Source organism: Clupea harengus, chromosome 19 (assembly GCF_900700415.2).
Source record: "Clupea harengus chromosome 19, Ch_v2.0.2, whole genome shotgun sequence".
Taxonomy (NCBI): Eukaryota; Metazoa; Chordata; class Actinopteri; order Clupeiformes; family Clupeidae; genus Clupea; species Clupea harengus.
The window spans coordinates 23,935,960-23,955,458 of NC_045170.1; the positions used below are offsets into that span (position 1 = coordinate 23,935,960).

The window sequence follows — 19,499 nt, forward strand, 5'->3', positions numbered from 1 at the left end:
TTACACTTCATCTGTTCGGTCGACTTCAAAGTCATTTCTTTGTATGTTTTTCCTTAATTACATTTGCAAATATTGGATTGGATAAATACAAACCTCCTTTCATTTGCTGTTTTTTTCTGTAAACAAATGTAATGGCATAGAACTAGATAACACAGTAGAAAAGGGTGGATGAATAGAGGAGAGATGAAAGGGTATAAAGAAGGAGGAGGGAGGAGAAGAGTCATCAAGGGCTGTGGAGAGAGTGAGGGAGTCAGCCTTGGTTTGGAAACACCCTCATTGAAAGGGGCATCCTGTGATGTGCAGGCTTCAGTGATTACACACTGCACTGCACGTCCGACCAAGAGGACTACGAGGGACAGGAGCACCAGAGGGCTTTCTGGAGGCTACAGTTGTAGGATTACAGAAATGTGTTTCGCCCTCCTGTTGGACTTGTAATTGAAGGATTGAAGGAATCTGTATGATTTGTGTTGTGTCAAGAGTAAAGGATCAGTTTCTCTTGGGAAGATGGAAACTTTTTCAGAGATTTTCAGAGAGTGAGCGGAAAAAAAAAAGTCTGGCTCCATGTAGATGCAACCGATTCAAGTGTAAGGAGTATTGAGATCCAAAGTTTGGAGTTAGAAGATTGCTGTGGGTGTTTTCCATGCCTGGTGGATATACAGTGTGGTTTTGATCATGTTGAGGCTTGCTGACGGATCTGGAGAATTGGCAGGTGTTACATTTGATTTGGGAACCTCTGAAGAAAGACTCACTTGTGCGTCTGACCCATTTTATTTATTTTCTTCGTGACTCATATATCACATTTCTGTCGGTGCCCAGCAGACGTCCACCTGCTCTCTCTCTCTTACCTTTCATGCCTCTCCAAGTTTACTCCGCTAGGAGCCGACTCGCTAACGCCGAAAAATACATGTTTATGTTCCTCTGCCCGGACTGTTGTTCCTCCTGCTAGTCATTCCTTCCTCTGAACCTGTGTATAAAACAGCTTCTTCAAGGAGCAAGCGTCGCAGCGGTCTGGAGACACATGAATAGTGTACCCAGGGTAAGGAACGAGAAAAAGAAGCAATGAGAACAGAAAACACTGCCCTTTCTTAATGAAACACGTACCACAGAGGACTATCTTCCAGGAGATATAAAAAACAACCAAACACACAAAAAACGTGCACGGTCAGGTCAGTGAGGCGACTCCTTGTACTGGCCAAATTGTGATAGCCACTTTTTCTGCTGGTGCAGTGACAGTTTCAGAACATTCTGGGTTGTTCTAAACCAGTGATACTCCTGGGTTAAGAGCATAAGAGACTCCAGTGGCGTGGCTTTTCAGAGCCTTAAAGTGTGTCATAACGATAGAGACATAAGTATAATCATGGCAGTGGATCCCTCAAGTCAGGACTCTGCAAGACATTGTAATAGGAGCAGCTCCAGAAGACACACAATCCCCTGCTGTTGGAAAGGACACAGTAGCGTCAGCCGGAGCCAGGGCAGGAGATTATCCCCCCTGGCGTTCCTGTTGCCCGTGTGCGTGCTGCTGTGTGTGTGGGGAGGGGTGGAGGGGGTGGTCCACTCCAGCTTCCGCCGTCTGAGCGGTCGTGAGAAGAAGGAGATGCAGCGCGAGATCCTCTCCGTGCTCGGCCTGCCGGGACGCCCCCGTCCCCACCCTCCGCTGCGCCCCCCGTCCTCGGCGCCCCTCTTCATGCTGGACCTGTACCACGCCGTGTCCGAGGGCGAGGAAGGCCTGGGGGGCAGGCTGGCCGCCGATGGGACGGGCCACGTCCACACTCACGCCTTCCCCACCCTCAGCACGCACATGCCTCCCCTCGGCACGGTCGTCAGCGAGGCTGACACAGTCATGAGCTTCGTCAACCTCGGTGAGTGATGGGCGTGGGGAGGGTCAAAGTTCACGTGTGTTTGGATGGCTGTCATGGTGGCTTGTGCTCAAGGTATAGGAAATAGAGAAAGACCTTTTCCTCAGGGGTCAATAACAAGCTCCATTCAAGACCATCAGAGGGCTTTGATAAAAGGTAGTGAGCTAAGAATGTAAAACTTGCAGATGTCAACAGAACAATGCAGTACAATGGCAATGGCAAGGAGTTTATGTTGTACAATAGCAAGCCATACTCATTGAGTATCCTTCCCAAAGACACAGTCACATAGTAAGGGTGTACTCAGCGGTTTCTGGTGAATAAGATTGAACTGATGATTACCAGAGATGAGTATGCTGATTATGCTTAATATTTCTTGGGCGGTATGCAGAGTTTTCCTAGTTTTCCTGTCCGACATTCCCACTATCACTGTAAAGACTGTTTTCCTGTTGCAGTTCAGATTGCTCTGATTCTTATCACAGAATAAGTTTAAACATCCTCTGCCCAATTGTCTCCTTCCTCTCTCTCAGAAGAAGACCCTGGGAAATCACTGTATTGTCTTTATTTATGTTATATGTCCCCAAGATACTATTTTGTAGGCCGTAAAACACTTGATTCAGTGCTGGACACAATCACCAGTGTAAACATGATTGTGTGCAGTCTGTGTGTGGTATATGTTAAATAAATCACAGTGTCATACTACTATAAAAAAAAGAACAATCACATTCTATGTGCATTACCTTGTGGCTGCTAAAACAGATCAATCAGACAATTAAAAACAGTACAAGCTGTATGAACAGGAATAGTCTCTCTCAGGCCAGGTCCACTCTCCACAGTGAACCATTCCATGCGGTCCATGGTCCAGGTCTGAGCACTGAGATGCGGCTCAGAGAGCACAGCTGTGCAGAATTACAGGCCCTGTTGCAGCACTCAGCAGATGAAAATACTGCTGGATGGCTCTCTATATATATCTGAGCAGCCTGTAATTAGTGGTGCAGTGCTGTTGGGCTGCTGTGCTGGTGGGGTATAATTACAGAACGTTCTGGTACCGGCCGGGGGTGTCAGTCTGCTCCAGTGTGTTCAGCAAGGTCACACACTCACTCCTCTCTTGTTACCATTCTTCTTGTGCTCTATCTGTCTGTCTGTCTCTACCTCTCCTTCCACTCATATGTTTCTTCTGTCTTCCATTCTTTTTTTGTTCCCTTTCGATCATTGGCTGCTTTTTGGTGTCCACTCTCCTCTCCCAAGCTGAAACATTCTCTCATCACTACTCTCTCCATGCGACCGTTTGTTTCAGTTTCTGTTTCTGTCTGTCTGTCAGTCTCACTGACAATCTAGTTATAAATACCTACAAGGATCGATGCTCGGACCCGTGCTCTTTTTTGAAAATATGAACTTTATGGCTCAATGATGAGGAAACATAGCAGCAATTTCCATTGCTATGATGATGACTCACAATGATATTTATCCATGATATTCCAGACAAAACCAAATAATTTGCTAAAGAAGCCTCTGATAGGTGTATAGGTTCTGAATTTGCTCCTGAGTTCCAATGAAACTGAGGCTATTGTAGAATGCCCAAAATACCTAGTGATCTACGTGCAGTTGAGCTGTATTGCAGAAACTTGGGCCATAGATAAGATTGTGTAGTCCAGTTTTGTCTGCCTGAGATACAGTATGTAAGAAAGTTGTTAAACAGATGCCTCTGACACCCAGCTGACAGTTTAGACCTGCACAGAGGGCTTGCTATACCTCAAATAATGTAAGCCTCAACAGACAGCCAGCAAGCTTCTGGCACATGAACAGGCACATGAACACATGAACAGAACAGTCCCAACGGAAAGATTTTGTCTTTTGTCATCATTGCAACTGTCTCGTGGGTCGACCAATAACAAATAAACCTCCCCTTTGAACCCAGCAGTGCTTGTAATTCATCAATGTGTTCATTGTCCCCCTTCCAGTGGAGCATGAGCGAGACCTGCTTCAACCACGTCCGTACTGGAAGGAGTTTCGCTTCGACCTCACACCCCTCCCACAGGGAGAGACCGTGACGGCGGCGGAGTTTCGGATCTACAAGACGCTGACCATGGGCCAGAGGGCCAACCACACGCTACACATCTCTGTTTATGAGATCCAGCGAGAGAACAGACACAGGTGATGCAGTCCCAGCCACCACTCAAACACAAAACCATGTCGTTATTCTCTGTCGTTTTAGATTTAAAATATCTGTCTATTGCCTTCCACATGTGTGGTTTCTTCATCATGTTGGCAGCTACTGTTGCACGTTGGACATTTTGTCTAACATCCATCATACATGAGCTGGTGATGTCTGTGTCCGCACATGAATATAGTCACAAGTTCACCAGAGTGGCGAGTTTCTCACTCATTTAATGTCCCTCTTTGGTCAGCAACTGTTAAACCACAGAGTTGTTTTGCATTTGATCTGCATTTACTTTTCAAACATTTACCTCTGGGCATAGCCACTGAGCCAGATGATGCTTGATCAACAGTTGACAGTATGCCATCATGCAGTTGATGACCAGTAAATGAATGCTTTTGATATTGATATACTGATAAATGAATCTAATGACACATATGGGGCCCTAATTGCATTATCGGGCAGCAGGCAAAGCAATGCGCTAAGTCTGCTGTTGAACTAAAGCTATTTTAATAACTTGGCAAAATCATTTAGCCAGTTTAATACCATGAGCAAGATGGTGGGTCAGCGCAATGCTCCCACACGCCACACAATAGCTTTGGTGTATGTGACGGACTTGCACGTCGCTCATTACTTTGCTCATTGCCTATCAATCAAATTAGGGCCCATGGTGTTTTTCATTGGCTGCAATCAGGTAGAGTCATATCGTACACGGTCAAATTGTGGAAAGTTACATAATTTGGTATTTCGCGAAAGATTGAATAGTATTTCAGTTTCAGATCTGATCTATTTCTTTATTTCCTGCTGCCAGATGAGTTGGTCAATCTGGTTCCGCTATCTGGTTAGGTATACACTCATTAGTTTTGTCAGTAGTCACGCAATTGTGTCCTTACCCATTAATGTGCAGAAGTTCTCCCCACCCCCGCCCTTGCACTGGCAGTACAAGGCCAACTGGGGACACAGAGGGCCCATAATACATACATGACTCATTCGTGGTCATATGCACAAATGCTGATGGATGTCGACATATTCCTCCACAGACTCCAGATCAGTGTGCAATCACAGCCATTTCTCACATGTAGATGTTCTTCTCTGTGGTCTCGTCAGCAGCTGCTCACACAATTTCTCAGACATCTGTACTTACCCTATGTTGATGTAGGGGACTACTTACGCTGTCATACATGCAGGCATATATTTCACTGTACAGTCATAGCTGCAACATCCCGATATAGTATCACTGATTTGATATGGCATATATTTGTATAACATTTCTAAACCTCATGACTGTGATGGCTGCTGTTTCAGGGAGCCAGAGTTGGTGCTCCTGGACATGCAGTCAGTGCCAGCGGGGCAGGAGGGCTGGCTGGCGTTTGACGTGACTTCGGCGAGTAACCGCTGGCTGCTGAACCCACGGAGCAACCTGGGCATCCGGCTCTACGTGGAGACGGAGGAGGGTGAGGCACCGGGTGGGGGTCGGGTTGGGAAGGTCTCAGAAATAACTTGCCGTTAGTACATGTGTACAGTGGCTCCAGCGTAAGCCCATTCATAATAACACAAGTTACTTCAGAGAGCTGGACATCATGATATGACTTGTTTCTGAGTTGATTATGTATTCAGATAGCTCGACCATACACACAAGGTGCTTACAAAACCAAGGTTATAGGTATAATTCCCAGGTAATACACACAAACGTGAGTTGCCTGTAATGTTAGTTGCTTGTAGTATATGACATTGGTAAACAAAGTTATGAGCAAAAAGCTGTGGCTTCTTATGATGCTTAACTAAAAGGAGGGATTTTAGAAAGAATCAGCGTCTTTCATCTTAAAATGGAAACAACAGGCTGCTAAATGGCATCATAATATCATGAATGTGCCACTCTAATTCTTTCAATCTATCTTCTACAATTCTCTGAAAGCAAAAGGCATGCTAAATGAATGTGTTAGCTAACAATATTGCTACTCACTGTAATTTATATCTGCTGTATTGATGGTGAACTATATCCACATGGCATGGAACAAATATTTTCTGTGATTGGAATTGTCATTGGAAACCCACTGGACTAAACAGGCTAAATCAAATCTTCATACCCAGAAATATGTAACTGTTGATTACTCTCTTCATTTATCTCTTTTGGGAGTACTTGTGGAAAAAAAGACTCATTTAAAAAAATGTGGTTTCCTTTTTATAGGAAAGAGTTGAATTTGTGGATGTAATCTTCTCATACCTTGTCAGCATTATGCGAAGCCCATGGCAACATAGAGAGAGGAGCTCTGATTCTGGAAAGGCTCAGATATGACTCACTGTCGGTTTTTATGTGATGTCACTTTAAGTTGCAAATGAAATAAAGCTTTAAGTGGACCGGTTTGTTTTAGAGATTAGCTGTTCTGTTTCATTCTGGTTAATCAAATAAATATCTTGCCATTTTTCCAGTGTCATTTTCAACAGATGTCATTCTGGACATCTGTAAGACATGTATAGTTCACAGTCTTGTAGTCTGATTATTTGGCCTTTGAGTTGGAGCTTCAGGGTACAGTGTGTTACCTTCTCCAGTATTGGGGTCGGAGAGGTGTAGGAAGGGTTAGTGGGCAGATAGCTGGTATCATTGAAAAAGGTTTCCCTCATCCCATTATACTATCACCATAACACAGTATTATTGAAGGCCCTAAATATAAATGATTAGACTTTGTTGAAAGCATATAATACGTAAAGGCACAGCCTATTTAAGCCTGTTTTGCTGATTTTATCTTTAATCATGTAATTTGGCAACCGTAACAGTTTACCATAATCTGCTCAACACTGCCAGTGAGTTATTAAAAATATTATTAAAAATATTCTTTTTAAGATTTTGACAGATTCATGGACTGGTGCTGTGGATCACATTTCTACACATTCATAGCATGTTGTGAGGTCAAATGTCACCAAGGAATCAGACGCAACCCTGTGTTAATAATCATCCTCATTACCTCTCCTTCAGACCGGTCACTGTCAGCAGGATGGGTGGGGTTGGTCGGGCGACGGGGCCCCCGCTCAAAGCAGCCCTTCATGGTGACATTCTTTCGGGCCAGCCAGGCCCCCTGCCGCCCTCCTCGAGCTCTCCCCCGCAACAACCCCCGCAAGAATAAAAAAACCAAATATATCCTACCACACCCTAACCGGCCCGGAATGTTTGGTGAGCTTACACACAGGAATCACGGAGAATGTTCTGGTAAACCACAGATGGGATGATCCTTTGTGTGATTAATGGTGGTTACCTTTCTGTGCACAGATCAGATTCCTTCAAGTGGCCGGCAGGCATGCAAAAGACATGAGCTGTATGTGAGCTTCAGTGATCTGGGCTGGAAGGTTAGCTTTCTCACAAACATGGCATCCACACACATCTGAACATATTATTTTGTGGTTTGGTCAAGGCCATCTATTTCCCTGTAGAACATACTGTCCACAAACTGTGGACGCACTCATTTATATGTATTGCGACCTGGTCACTCAGATGTGAGTAGTGAACTGCATTTTTTTCTGATTGTTACAATTCTTAAATGAGATTTGTAGAAATGTTGATAGAAAAATCCGCAAAATAATACGTGCAGAACAAAAACATGGTCGAATTTTGTCTTCTTTTTTTGAGACGTGACTTGAGTGTGTGTGTGTGTGTGTGTGTGTGTGTGTGTGTGTGTATGTGTGTGTGTGTCTCGCTCTCCCTCAGGACTGGGTGTTGGCTCCACGGGGTTACTCAGCCTATTACTGTGATGGAGCGTGTGACTATCCCCTAGGGGCCTGCATGAATGCCACCAACCATGCCATGATCCAACTAGTGGTCAGTTCTTTTGCTCTGTTTGAGCCTGCCATTCTTACTGTATATCAGCTTTGCCTCTCTCTCTCTCTCTCTCTCTCTCTCTCTCTCTCTTTCTCTCTTTCTCTCTCTCTCCACTACTCTCTCAGTCTTTCTATAATTCAATCACAGTCATTTCGCTTTAAGGATAGACCATATATCACACTCACATAGATACTAACAGCATATCAACACATACATAATGAAATGAAATGAAATATGATGACATAATTGAACTTGTCCTGATTCCATAACCAGGTTCACCTCATGAAGCCAGATGAGGTGCCCAAAGCGTGCTGCGCCCCGACCAAGCTGAGCCCCATTTCTGTGCTCTTCTACGACGACAACAACAACGTCATCCTCAAGAAGCACCGCAACATGGTGGTCAAGACCTGCGGCTGCCTATAGTATGCCCTCTGCCCCTTGTATTAGGGCTCCCCAGAACTCTGCGAACAACTACATTCACACATGCTTCTAGACACAACAGCCACCACCAATCTGCAAAAGGCAATCTTACTTCCATGTTTGCAAGCGATATAATGTATAGCGGCCAAACATTAATGACGAAAAGGCCCCCACTGGAATGGTATGTCTTCTTGTCATCATTACTCTAGTTGCACACACATGGATACAGCTCATACCAAAGCACCAACTCTCCAGTGTTCAAGTCTGCCCAGCTCCTCTTACACCACAAGTTACATCTGGGCATTCATGTGTGCCGCCATCTTACTTACTTCACTTTGATTCTGTGTGTCATTGTGAATTCAACACACCCTATAATGTCAATTTGTACTATGTATTGTTTTGAGACTGAATTTGAGAATGAAAAATGTTTTCCCCACTACTGTTGTGGATTTTATTTAATGAGGAGTATATCTAGAATCATTTTGATGAACTGAGACCATAATTGGTACAAATTATCCAACCAAAGCTTTTTGGAATTTCTATTCCCTTGAGATTGATGCCACACTGTTATTTCATGAAAAGATGTTGTTGGTTTCTCCTCTCACATATTCATTGTAGTATTTTTGAAATTCTCAGCTGTTTTGTTAATGAGTGAACTGAGGTCACAACTTGTCAACACCAAACCTTCCTTATGGTCAGCATGCACAGGGGCCAACAGATGTAAAAGAAATTATCTCCAGGTCCGTAAACGTCTTACACACCCTGTGTTAATTTTCAACAATATTCTTTTGCTTACTTTAGTTACTGGAACCATGCCCTAGGCTGTGAATCAGTGGTCATAACATGAATGCTCAAGAGATTTAGAATCATTTCACACACTAGTTGGCGCTACAGCCAGGCAGGAATTAGGCTTTATCTCAGCAGGTATTTATTGCAGTGGGTCTCACTCTCATCAGTAGGATATTCAATATCCCAAAAATCTCCTCTAGATATTTCTCCTATTTCAGATGTCAATTGAGATTTAGAAAAATGTTGGTTTGCCTGAATTTAATGAATGAATGAATGAATTCACCACACATACACACACACACACACACACACACACACACACACACACACAACCACACACCCCCACACACACTCTGCATGTTCTCCATCTTTCCCTGCTCTACACACCTGATAGAACTGATTCAACAGTGGCATTCTTGACCTGATTTAGGATTGAGAAACCTTGGTTCAACATATGTACTCCTAATGTAGTATAGAGGATCATGCACCAGAAGTAGCCAGGGTTTTGTGATATTGAATGTCTAGCTCAGGATACAGCCACAAAGGAAACGCAGCCATACTTAGCGAGGTACAGGCATATTAGCATCAAACTTTATGATCTTTCTGACATGTCTTCAAGAAGCTCACAATGTTGTGTTGATAGCGCCACCTGGTGGTAATTTGCGCAACAGAAGGTGATGCTGTACCTCTACAAAGCTTTGGCATATACTGTATCCACCACAGTTGATGCATCTACTTGGTCTAGTTCTGACATCACCAGCACTACTTTGTATATATCGTAACAATGTTATGCTTTCACATAAAATGATTCTTCACAGATTCACAGTTTTGTTCAGAATTGTATGTCATATGCTACTCCATCAACACTTTTTATCAAGTCTTCACAAACCGCTGGTAGGATCAAATGATATTGGGATCATACCTGACAATGTCTTATGTTGTCAAAGAAAGTTCAACAAGGACGCGGGTGAGATCAAACACTTGCTACACTTTTGTGTTTTGACACAAACCGTGGGGGCTTTAGATGTTTAATAGCCCCAAAGTGTCCAATAACTTTAAAGGAATTGCATCCTGAAGTGGAACAAACACTTCCAGCCATAGCTAATCTAACCTGTGGTAGAAAGTTAGTATCATCTTCCTCATGTTATGCATGTCGGTTATGCAACATTCAGTAGTGTACTTACAGTGATGTTCAACAAACATGCATGTGTTTCTACCAGTAAGTTGTTAAAGATGTATAAAAGTCTAACTCAAATGATTGGACATTCATCCTCAAAAGTCTCTATATGTGTCACTGAACCTATTCATCAACACAAAGATATTGATGCCTCTCAGCGAACCTTACCCTCAAACAAATACGAAGCAGAGAGCTCAAAATAAAGCACTGGGTCTGTCAACAATGTCAGTGAAAAATGAGTAATGAACAGTGCAAAACAGACTGTGGAAAGGAACAGCAACATTTTGGACAGTATCAAATCACATTTTGATCCAAACTCATACATATATTCATTAGGCAAGGCAAGGCAACTTTATTTATATAGCGCATTTCATGCACATGTACAACTCAATGTGCTTTACATATACAATAACAGGAAAGACAATAAAGAATTAAAATAAATAAAATAAAATAAAAGGATAAAAAATCTATTAAATTATTCAAAACGTATACAAAATTCATATATTCAATGAAAGCCCCGAAGGACACTTAAAAGCTTTAGTCCGCTAGTTTGAGAGCATAAATGACTGGTGGAAACTAAAAATACATTTATGCAAATGTAACAGTGGCCAACTGGTCTAATGCCCAGTGGGTGTGTAGAGGAATCTCATGAATGGCTTCCAGGAAAACAGGCAGTACATGACCAGTGGGCGGGCGAGGGAATCCAACCTGCTATTGGCATCAGATCTGACCTCATCAAACCGTCATCACCAAGATATGGGGAGCTATTGAACGTCGTCTCAAACCTTGAGTTTAGCCAGTGGACTGCCATTGAGATCATGAGTGACTGGGGCTCCATTCCTTCTTATTCACACCAATGGAAGTCCTGCACCTCCACCTCAAAAAAGAACATCCCCAGTATGCCAGCCCTCCTCTGCAAGCAAGAGTCTGCAGCAAACATGTTCTCTCTCCCACTGCTAAGGTCTCAGTCTAACTTCTCTCCAGGCCTCCCATAAAACAGAGCAACATACAGACAATGAATGTTCTGTAGTTCTCTCATTTCATCGAGGCAAATCCTGTGGAAAGTCATTTGTATTTGGAACTATTGATGTGTTTTGTTTTCATCTGTGGAACATGACATCAAATCACTATCGCATTTACAGTGAGAATGGGTCAGGACTCATCACCCCTCATTCTAGAGGGTAAACAGGTAAAAAAGGGAGAAAAAAAAACTGCTCATCATCTTTGGTTTTAAATAGCAAGGCAGCAAGCCAGTTCAATATCAAAGTTACCATGATTACTATGTATCTCCTTGAGTCTGTAGCTGACACTAGCAAAAAAGGAGTTTCCCTAGTTACACAAAACTGGAAATCTAACAGAACGGCATACACCACTGATACGATCATAATTGATTTGAGGATATAACAAAACTCACTTTCTACAATAATATACCTCACCAATTGTTTTTAAAAAGTACATACTGTCATTATAAACATGTGGTATATAGTCACTAATATAGTCATTCATTCTGTTTCAGCTGACATATAGTCTGTGTTGTCAAAAATGTATCCTATATATTTTCACCCTGAGTCAACTTTTGAGTATTATAGGGGTTCAAAGATAAATGATGATTCCTATGCATAGCCTAAATAGTCATCGAGTATTCCCTATCACTCAGTAGCCTACAGCTCACCAGTGCCTGTGTGTCTGCCATATCATTAACCATGAGAGTATTGCAGAACGTTGTATGTGGCGTTTGAATGCAATGACAGAATGGAGGAGGTCTTTTAGTTTTGCTTTCTCAATGTGTATAATTTCATCGAATTCATTTCTAGATCAATTAATTTCCTTGAGGTAGCTATTGTATGTTTCCTTCTGTCTTTTAAGCTGGTATGTTGGTTGGAAGAATGAGAAATGTTGGGGCTTGGTCCGTAAATGGACCTGATTTTAAACGGTTTTATATTTTTATCTTATCAATTTCAAAACATGTGAGATGCCCTGTCTGTTGTCTGCCCTGTGCTGCCAGTCGGTCGCGCGCATGAGCCGTGTGTTTTCAAGCGGAGGTTCCCTCTGTGCTTCGATGTTGGTCAGTGGAGGTTGGTTGGTTCTCTGACGCCTATTGTTTTTACTGTCGGGGAAACCAAAAAGAGGAATTCTTCTGCAATTCAGCCTGAGAAAAAAACGACACACCGGTGAGTTAGATCAGTATGGTAGTCCGGCTTTGTTTGATCTCATCTCGGCTGCTTAGGTCGAGGGACCTCGTTTTCGACCCTGTGTGATATGATGTTCATTTCTCCCTCTCTTCATCGTGCACCATTCTTCTGTCCGTTTCTTTTTTTGCACCTTGTGCTACCCCTGTCATGCTCATTCTCACTCTAAATCAAGGCGTGGCTGCTCCGGTGTTTCGCGTTGTGGTAGGACGTCGCAGAAACCGTGGCTCTCGAGGACTTTTCGGGAGAAAACCTGAACGGAAGATACCCATTGGCGGTATGATAAAATCGCAAGGAAGCCGCGAGCTGGGTCCGGTAGCTCGCTGATAAACAGAGCCGGAACATCTTGGACATTAGGGGAGACCGCAGTGTTGAAGCACCGACGGCCCGAAGTTCGGGCTTAAAGCGCGCTCGATCATGGCTTGGTGCGACGGGAGGTGTACGCTTATTGTGATATGCATTCTGCAGCTGGTGAGTGTTTGCAGCAGCTAAGGCATTCTTGCAAAAGTGAGAATATGCTTGGCGATGTGTGAGATATAAGTAGCCTGGAATACACTATAATAATGAGTCTGATATTTATTTATTACTTATCATATGCTAGTATGAGATATCAATCACTGCAATTTCATTGTAGACAATGTTATCAGTCGTATAATTAGCCCTACATAAATGTGTAAATATCAGAATGAAAAACATTGTGTTTGGTTTTAGGACTCATCTGCCTTTCCACAGGCCACTAGGCTCTGGCTGGCAGCAGTTTCCATGGAAACAGCTGCACCGATGCAAAGGCTGTGTACAGTGTGACATGAAATGTTGTGTGTGTGTGTGTGTGTGTAGATGGTTGCACTACAGAGACAGGTCATAGATTTCCTTGGCTACCAGTGGGCTCCCATCCTGGCAAACTTCCTGCACATCATGGCCGTCATACTGGGAGTATTTGGCACTGTCCAGTTCCGCTCACGTTACATCATAGTGGTGAGACACACACTACAATGCTTGCACACACACACACACACACACACACACACACACACACACACACACACACACACAAACACATTTGGGCTCACATTCACATGTGTCAGATTTTGACAGTTGGCAATCAGTTTAGTTTTTATTTTGTAGTGTCCATATAGTTACTGAACAAGACAGGTGTCCACTGTTTACCCACCTCAACATACAGACAACAGACAACCTGTGGCAGACGTATGGTGAATGTGGTGTTCAGTCCGATCATTGTACATCTCCATGAGAAAAGAATTTAGACTCTGACAGCACAGATGATGAAGTAGAAGAACCTGATAAGACTGTGCAAAGCCTACAGAGTTACAAGCACAGAATGTGTTACCAGGCGCAACTTTACTGTTATGATGTAGCACACAATGTAAACGTGAAATTAATACATTTTGATATTGTGATGTCTCACATCTTAGATAGAATTGTCTAAAACTTTGACATTATTTGTCAAGATAGATTCCTTCAGTTCCCTGACCTCACCTGTATTATGTAAATGCCCTGGGGCCTTCATGGCTAATGAGGCTAGCAGGACAACTGTGCTGCCTCTCAGCTGGTAGGTGTTGTTGTAGAGTTCACTGAGTGCTGGTTAACCCCAAAACACCTTCTCTTTTTGGTGCGCCTGTAGCAGAATTAACACAAAGACAGGATTCATTGAATCAGTTTTCGTCTAAACAGTCAGCCCCGTGAGAAATTGATCAGTATTTGGTCTGTGCAACTTGTAATAATCTGTTCAGTCATCTCAAAAATCGCAAGAAAACTCATGACAGGAACAGGAGCAGTTACTCTGAGTGCAGTTGAATGCTTTATCACCACAGAATCAGTGATTCAGCTCAGATTAGCTGAGTGCCACAGACAGTCTGGTGTAAAACAGGCCCAATGCACAGAGCCATCTTAGTTTAGCAGAGAATCAGAAGACCCTCGTGTACACGTTACATAGTGGGCAGTGCCATCTAGGGGTAGCAAAGCTTCTTAGGGTAGTCTCAACCCCTTGCCCCCCAGAAGCAGGATTATGAACAAAGCGTTTGGTGTGTATACAAATAAAGGTTTAGATATGTTTGATGAAGGATTACAACGTTAATAGCCTTACTGTGAATTTTGTTTCTCAGGAGTAGGATTAGCCCATGTTATTGTGGTCAGTGTGTTTGCAAAGGCTCACATTTTCATCTGTTGACTGAGAATTACACACGAAGCTTAGTTTTCCCTTTCTCCATATCTGGTTTCTGTCCCTCTCGCCCTGACAGTATGCAGTGTGGTTGGTGGTCTGGGTCGGATGGAACTCCTTCATCATCTGTTTATACCTGGAAGTGGGACATCTCTCACAGGTGAGTGTATTTGGGATGGACTGACGTTTGAACTAACTTAGTGTCCTGGTTATTAGTGTTTATTAGTGTCTTTGGCCGCTGCCTCTCTAAATGCCTTTGCACATGATTGATCAGATTGATCATTTTAACAATGGTCGATAAATGCATTGGAGTGACAAGGAAACTTTATTTATTGGAATAATCAGCACCAATAATGACATTTCGAAGGCTGCGCTGACGCTCCTGTCATACTGTTCACCTTCTTGAGCTGTCTATTTGTTCTTAATACAATTTCACAATTTCTGTAGGATAGAGACTTCCTGATGACATTCAACACCTCCCTGCATCGCTCCTGGTGGATGGAGCATGGTCCTGGGTGCCTGGTAACAGCGGTTCCTGACTCCCAATTGGCTCCTCAGGATCACCATGTTATAACTATCAGTGGCTGCCTCTTAGATTATCAGTACATAGAGGTGGTTAGTGCTTCCCTGCAGGTCTTCCTGGCTGTGAGTACACATTCGCACACTTTGACAACCCCAGTCTGCAAGTATTGTGCAGTAATCGTCATTCAGTTTGACTGACCCTTCTCCCATTTCTTCTCTCCCCATCCATGTCTTTCAGCTGTTTGGCTTCGTGTATGCCTGTTATGTGAGTAAAGTGTTCCTGGAGGATGAAGACAATTGTAAGTATCCATTGACAAGCAGATTAACCGTGTTGTTGTTATCTTTGCCACGTGTCATGTCTAAACGAGGCACTGAGCGCTGTTCCTCCTTCCTCCTCAGTGGATTTCATTGGTGGATTTGACTCCTACGGCTATCATCCTCCCCAGAAGAACTCGCATCTGCAGCTCCAGCCCCTCTACACGTGAGAACAGCCTTTCCTTTATCAGTGAAACTAGCATCTATATTACCAATACTGGAGTCAGTACTCACCATACCAATATAAATGTAAATGTTGCCCATGTTAGCGCTTCTGTGGACAGTGTCCTCCCACACACGTCTCCTTTCCCTTCCCTGCTATTGTGTCCTTGTTCTCATCCCCTCTCACTGATAACATGGAAACATGAACCGTTTTTGGTTATCTATATATTCCACTGATGTTCACAGCATTTCTTCATTCCCATAGACACCCTTTTCTTTCGTTCAGCTCCTAGCTGCTTTTGTGCTTCTACAAAACTCATTTTTCCAGTCGTCGGATAGAAAACCAATGTGTTGTTTGGTACACCATCACTCTGTTCATCAAAGACAAGCCATCTCTGCTATGTCATCTCACCTGATTTACATTTGTATTCTTTTATATACTGCTAAAACAATGACCCTTTGCTTAGGGTGCTTCCCCCAAAAACCAGAGGCGAACGCCGGGGATGTGCAGAATGAAATGATAAACCATGGTGCGTGGCCGAGGGAGAAAGAGGGATGGGACCAAACGACAGAGCAGGAGGAATACAGTGAAGTGTAGACATGGAGTTGCAGCTGTACAAAGAGCACTCTGTTAATGGCTATATTAGAAGTTAGAATACCATTTCAGGTTTACAGTAGTATGCATAATCCACGGTCTGCTCAGCAGTCAATGCTTTGGGCTGTACATGTTTAAATCACAGCTGTCTTGCTGTGCATTAAAATCAGGGTAGTTTGACAGTTACACATCAGTAGCTTTAACAGAGGAGGGAAAAGAGCGATTCGAGGTTGAGTTGGCCAGAAGCAGAATCAGAGGATCAGGAGAGAGAACATGGTGAGTGATAGGCACGTATGGAGATGTGTTTTGGTAGTGGTAGAGGATGATGATGTCATAGGTAAGGCCTGTACAATACAACGATTCTACTACCGGTACTACAGGGGGGAAGTTAATAACAAGTTGCTCAAACATGGTGGTGGAGCCAGTTAACGGACCAGAGATGTAGGAGAAGTAGTTTCAACAAATGAAAGAGTCATTTCTCATTATTGCCTTATTAGAGCTAGCGGCCTTGAGAATAAAGAAAGTGAGCGCTGCAAACCTCGCTTTTATTAAAGCCACATAATAAGATCTATCACTTAAGTCTATCACTTAAGCACCTCTTAGTCATTAAAAAAAACTGGATACCTTTATCTTTTTCTCCTTCGTTCTTTATTTCCTGTAATTATTATTCCTGGGGGGGGTATTGTTTATCATCCACGCCTCACCTCACCTCACCTCTTCTTTAAGTCTTCTAACACTCATCTAACACTTTTTCTTTAATGAAAAATTGCTATATGACGTCTTTGTCTGCCCTGTGTCTTCACAAAATGAACACACAGTTGGGCACAAAAAAAGTAGGAGAAGGGACAGGGAAGACGAGAAAGAATAGTAATTGTGTCCTGCAGCTGTCGAATACTCAGTAACATACCTCTAACCAGGGTATGAATGCAGCTAGTGAAGACTCAGTAACATACCTCTAACCAGGGTATGAATGCAGCCGGTGAAGACTCAGTGACATACTTCTAACCAGGGTATGAATGCAGCTGGGGAAGACTCAGTAACATACCTCTAACCAGGGTATGAATGCAGCCGGTGAAGACTCAGTGACATACTTCTAACCAGGGTATGAATGCAGCTGGGGAAGACTCAGTGACATACCTCTAACCAGGGTATGAATGCAGCTGGGGAAGACTCAGTAACATACCTCTAACCAGAGGCGTTTCTAGGATTAAAAGAAAGGGGGGGCTTAGTCCCAAGGGGAGTGGCTTGTTTGTGCGCAGAGCGCGCGGCAATTTTTTTTGGGGCCCATTTGGGGCCGCGGATATCCATTGTTTCAGACAGTTCATAGATTGTTTCAATCAGAAAGAGTGTGATTTTGCTCTGTTGTTTTGCTTGCATTCAGTATATGATAACACAAGAGACAGAATTTCAAGGTCATAGTGAAATTTGACAACACAAATGTGAACTTTTCTCAAATAAAGAGAGAAATAATTGTCCTGCTTGTAAAGGAAAGACGGATAAACTAGCTTTCCTATCCGCTCCCAAATACTAATTCTTGAGTTGTTTACTTGTTTTATTATGAGCAGAAGGGAATACGATTTTGATCAACATTTACATCTATTTTGTTGTCCCTGTAGTTTTTACATACCAGTGATATTTTATGCTCATTTGGACACTATCACTGAGATAAAGATGTCAAATACCATTCAATGGGGAAAAAAACATGAATAACGAAATAAAAAAAACACATTTTAAGAACATCTTAATTATCAAATGATAAATATTGTATGATGGGCTGAAATGGAAGGCACCCAATGCATTCACTAAAATCAAGTCAAACTAGAATTCACTAGCATTAATTGATTATAAACAACAACATTCTATAGGGACTGATATTATTGTTTCGAAATACTAGAGAGATATATTAATGCAAAGAATAGACAGATGTATGTATTGTATTTTGAATTTGCCCGTTCACACTCTTGCTCACTGGAGACAGTTTCTAACAAATTAGCTAGCTAGCTAGCTTAGTGTTAACATTGCCCACTACAATATTCCCTTCATTTACCTCAAGTAAACCTACATTTAAGCAGGTAACAATCGTTAACAACTACAGATAGCCACATTCTGTAACTACCCGTACTTACAATTTCACTCCTTGCATCATTTACTTTGAGCTAAACTCCTTGGCTATAATCCTGGCTGTCGTCGAAGAGACGTTACTTGGCAGAGTGAGAAAGCCAGCGCAGCAGTCGCCGCAAGATCCCCGGGGTTTATATCGTTAAGTATGATGATAGGCTATTGGATTGTAATTTGAAGGGGGAGAAAACATACAAACCAGAACGCACGCACCTATGTAGCATGTTAGAGTTATAAATAACTTGTCCATGTGAGAAACAATAGTTTAATTTAATGACATCACCTAAATAAATATATATATATATATATATATATATTTTAAGCCAATAATGCCAAATAATTTGGGGGGGCTGAAGAACATTTTAGGGGGGCTTCAGCCCCCCTAAAATAGGCCTAACGACGCCCCTGCCTCTAACCAGGGTATGAATGCAGCTGGGGAAGACTCAGTAACATCTAACCAGGGTATGAATGCAGCTGGGGAAGACTCAGTGACATACCTCTAACCTGGGTATGAATGCAGTCTGAACCAACAATGAAAGAACACCAGATTAGACTTCAGCATTAGTATCTGCTTTTCATTCCATTTGTTTCTGAGCGTGGTATGTATGTATGTATGATACCGTATGGGTGGTTTGGTGCTATATGTATTTTATGTATGTATGATACCGTATGGGTGGTTTGGTGCTATATGTATTTTATGTATGTATGTATGTATGATACCGTATGGGTGGTTTGGTGCTATATGTATTTTATGTATGTATGTATGTATGTATGATACCGTATGGGTGGTGTGGTGCTATATGTATGTATTTTCTTTTGCAGGTGACAGTTTAGCGCATCCACTGAACCTGGGTGAAGAAAGAGAGTTGGCACAGCACAACTCTTCAGGTCACTGTCAGCTCTGCCATCGGGCTGAATACATTCGAATAAACTTTAAAAACTGTAGAACTCTGTTTGTGTTGTTCATACCATATGATACTCCTGCTCGATGGTTGATTTAGTTCATTCCTTGGTGCTAGCTATTACACTGTTATTCTAAAGACACTTGGTCTTTTGTTCTGGTTTGTGCCGTAATATAAAACTCACCAGGTTTGGACCTTAGGTTAGGCACTGATAATCTGGAATTTTAAACTCGACAACTATCTGCTCCCGGAATCTCTGGGAATTATTGTATACATGACCAAGTGACCAGCGGTGCCGCCACACAGCTG

General features: G+C 42.7%; 2 protein-coding genes across 3 annotated transcripts; both read left to right on the forward strand.

The window, feature by feature from the left end:
* The first annotated feature begins 1,188 nt into the window (after positions 1 to 1,188).
* Positions 1,189 to 8,254, forward strand: bmp8a (bone morphogenetic protein 8a). Its single transcript, XM_012815500.2, has 7 exons — positions 1,189 to 1,859; positions 3,815 to 4,007; positions 5,317 to 5,465; positions 6,986 to 7,180; positions 7,277 to 7,353; positions 7,712 to 7,822; positions 8,096 to 8,254. Exons 1-7 carry the CDS (start codon positions 1,358 to 1,360, stop codon positions 8,243 to 8,245), a joined length of 1,377 nt encoding a protein of 458 aa, XP_012670954.1. The 5' UTR covers positions 1,189 to 1,357; the 3' UTR covers positions 8,246 to 8,254.
* A 3,612-nt stretch (positions 8,255 to 11,866) lies between these two features.
* nkain1 (sodium/potassium transporting ATPase interacting 1) lies at positions 11,867 to 19,233 on the forward strand. Of its 2 annotated transcripts, XM_031585939.1 has the most exons (9): positions 11,867 to 11,969; positions 12,214 to 12,379; positions 12,573 to 12,868; positions 13,235 to 13,372; positions 14,656 to 14,736; positions 15,024 to 15,221; positions 15,337 to 15,397; positions 15,498 to 15,579; positions 19,111 to 19,233. In XM_031585939.1, the coding sequence occupies exons 3-9, from the start codon at positions 12,815 to 12,817 to the stop codon at positions 19,112 to 19,114; spliced, it is 618 nt and encodes a 205-aa protein (XP_031441799.1). In that variant the 5' UTR covers positions 11,867 to 11,969; positions 12,214 to 12,379; positions 12,573 to 12,814; the 3' UTR covers positions 19,115 to 19,233. The 2 variants fall into 2 exon arrangements, with proteins under 2 accessions (XP_031441799.1, XP_012670964.2); XM_012815510.2 differs by having other exon boundaries at positions 11,869 to 12,379.
* Positions 19,234 to 19,499: the final 266 nt, after the last annotated feature.

Coding starts and splice junctions, on each gene's coding strand:
- bmp8a (XM_012815500.2), top strand. CDS start 1,358: ATGGCAGTGGATCCCTCAAGTCAGGACTCTGCAAGACATTGTAATAGG. Junction 1,860..3,814: donor CATGAGCTTCGTCAACCTCG/GTGAGTGATGGG, acceptor TCCCCCTTCCAG/TGGAGCATGAGCGAGACCTG. Junction 7,181..7,276: donor TAACCGGCCCGGAATGTTTG/GTGAGCTTACAC, acceptor TTCTGTGCACAG/ATCAGATTCCTTCAAGTGGC.
- nkain1 (XM_031585939.1), top strand. CDS start 12,815: ATGGCTTGGTGCGACGGGAGGTGTACGCTTATTGTGATATGCATTCTG. Junction 12,869..13,234: donor TGATATGCATTCTGCAGCTG/GTGAGTGTTTGC, acceptor GTGTGTGTGTAG/ATGGTTGCACTACAGAGACA. Junction 15,398..15,497: donor CCTGGAGGATGAAGACAATT/GTAAGTATCCAT, acceptor CTTCCTCCTCAG/TGGATTTCATTGGTGGATTT.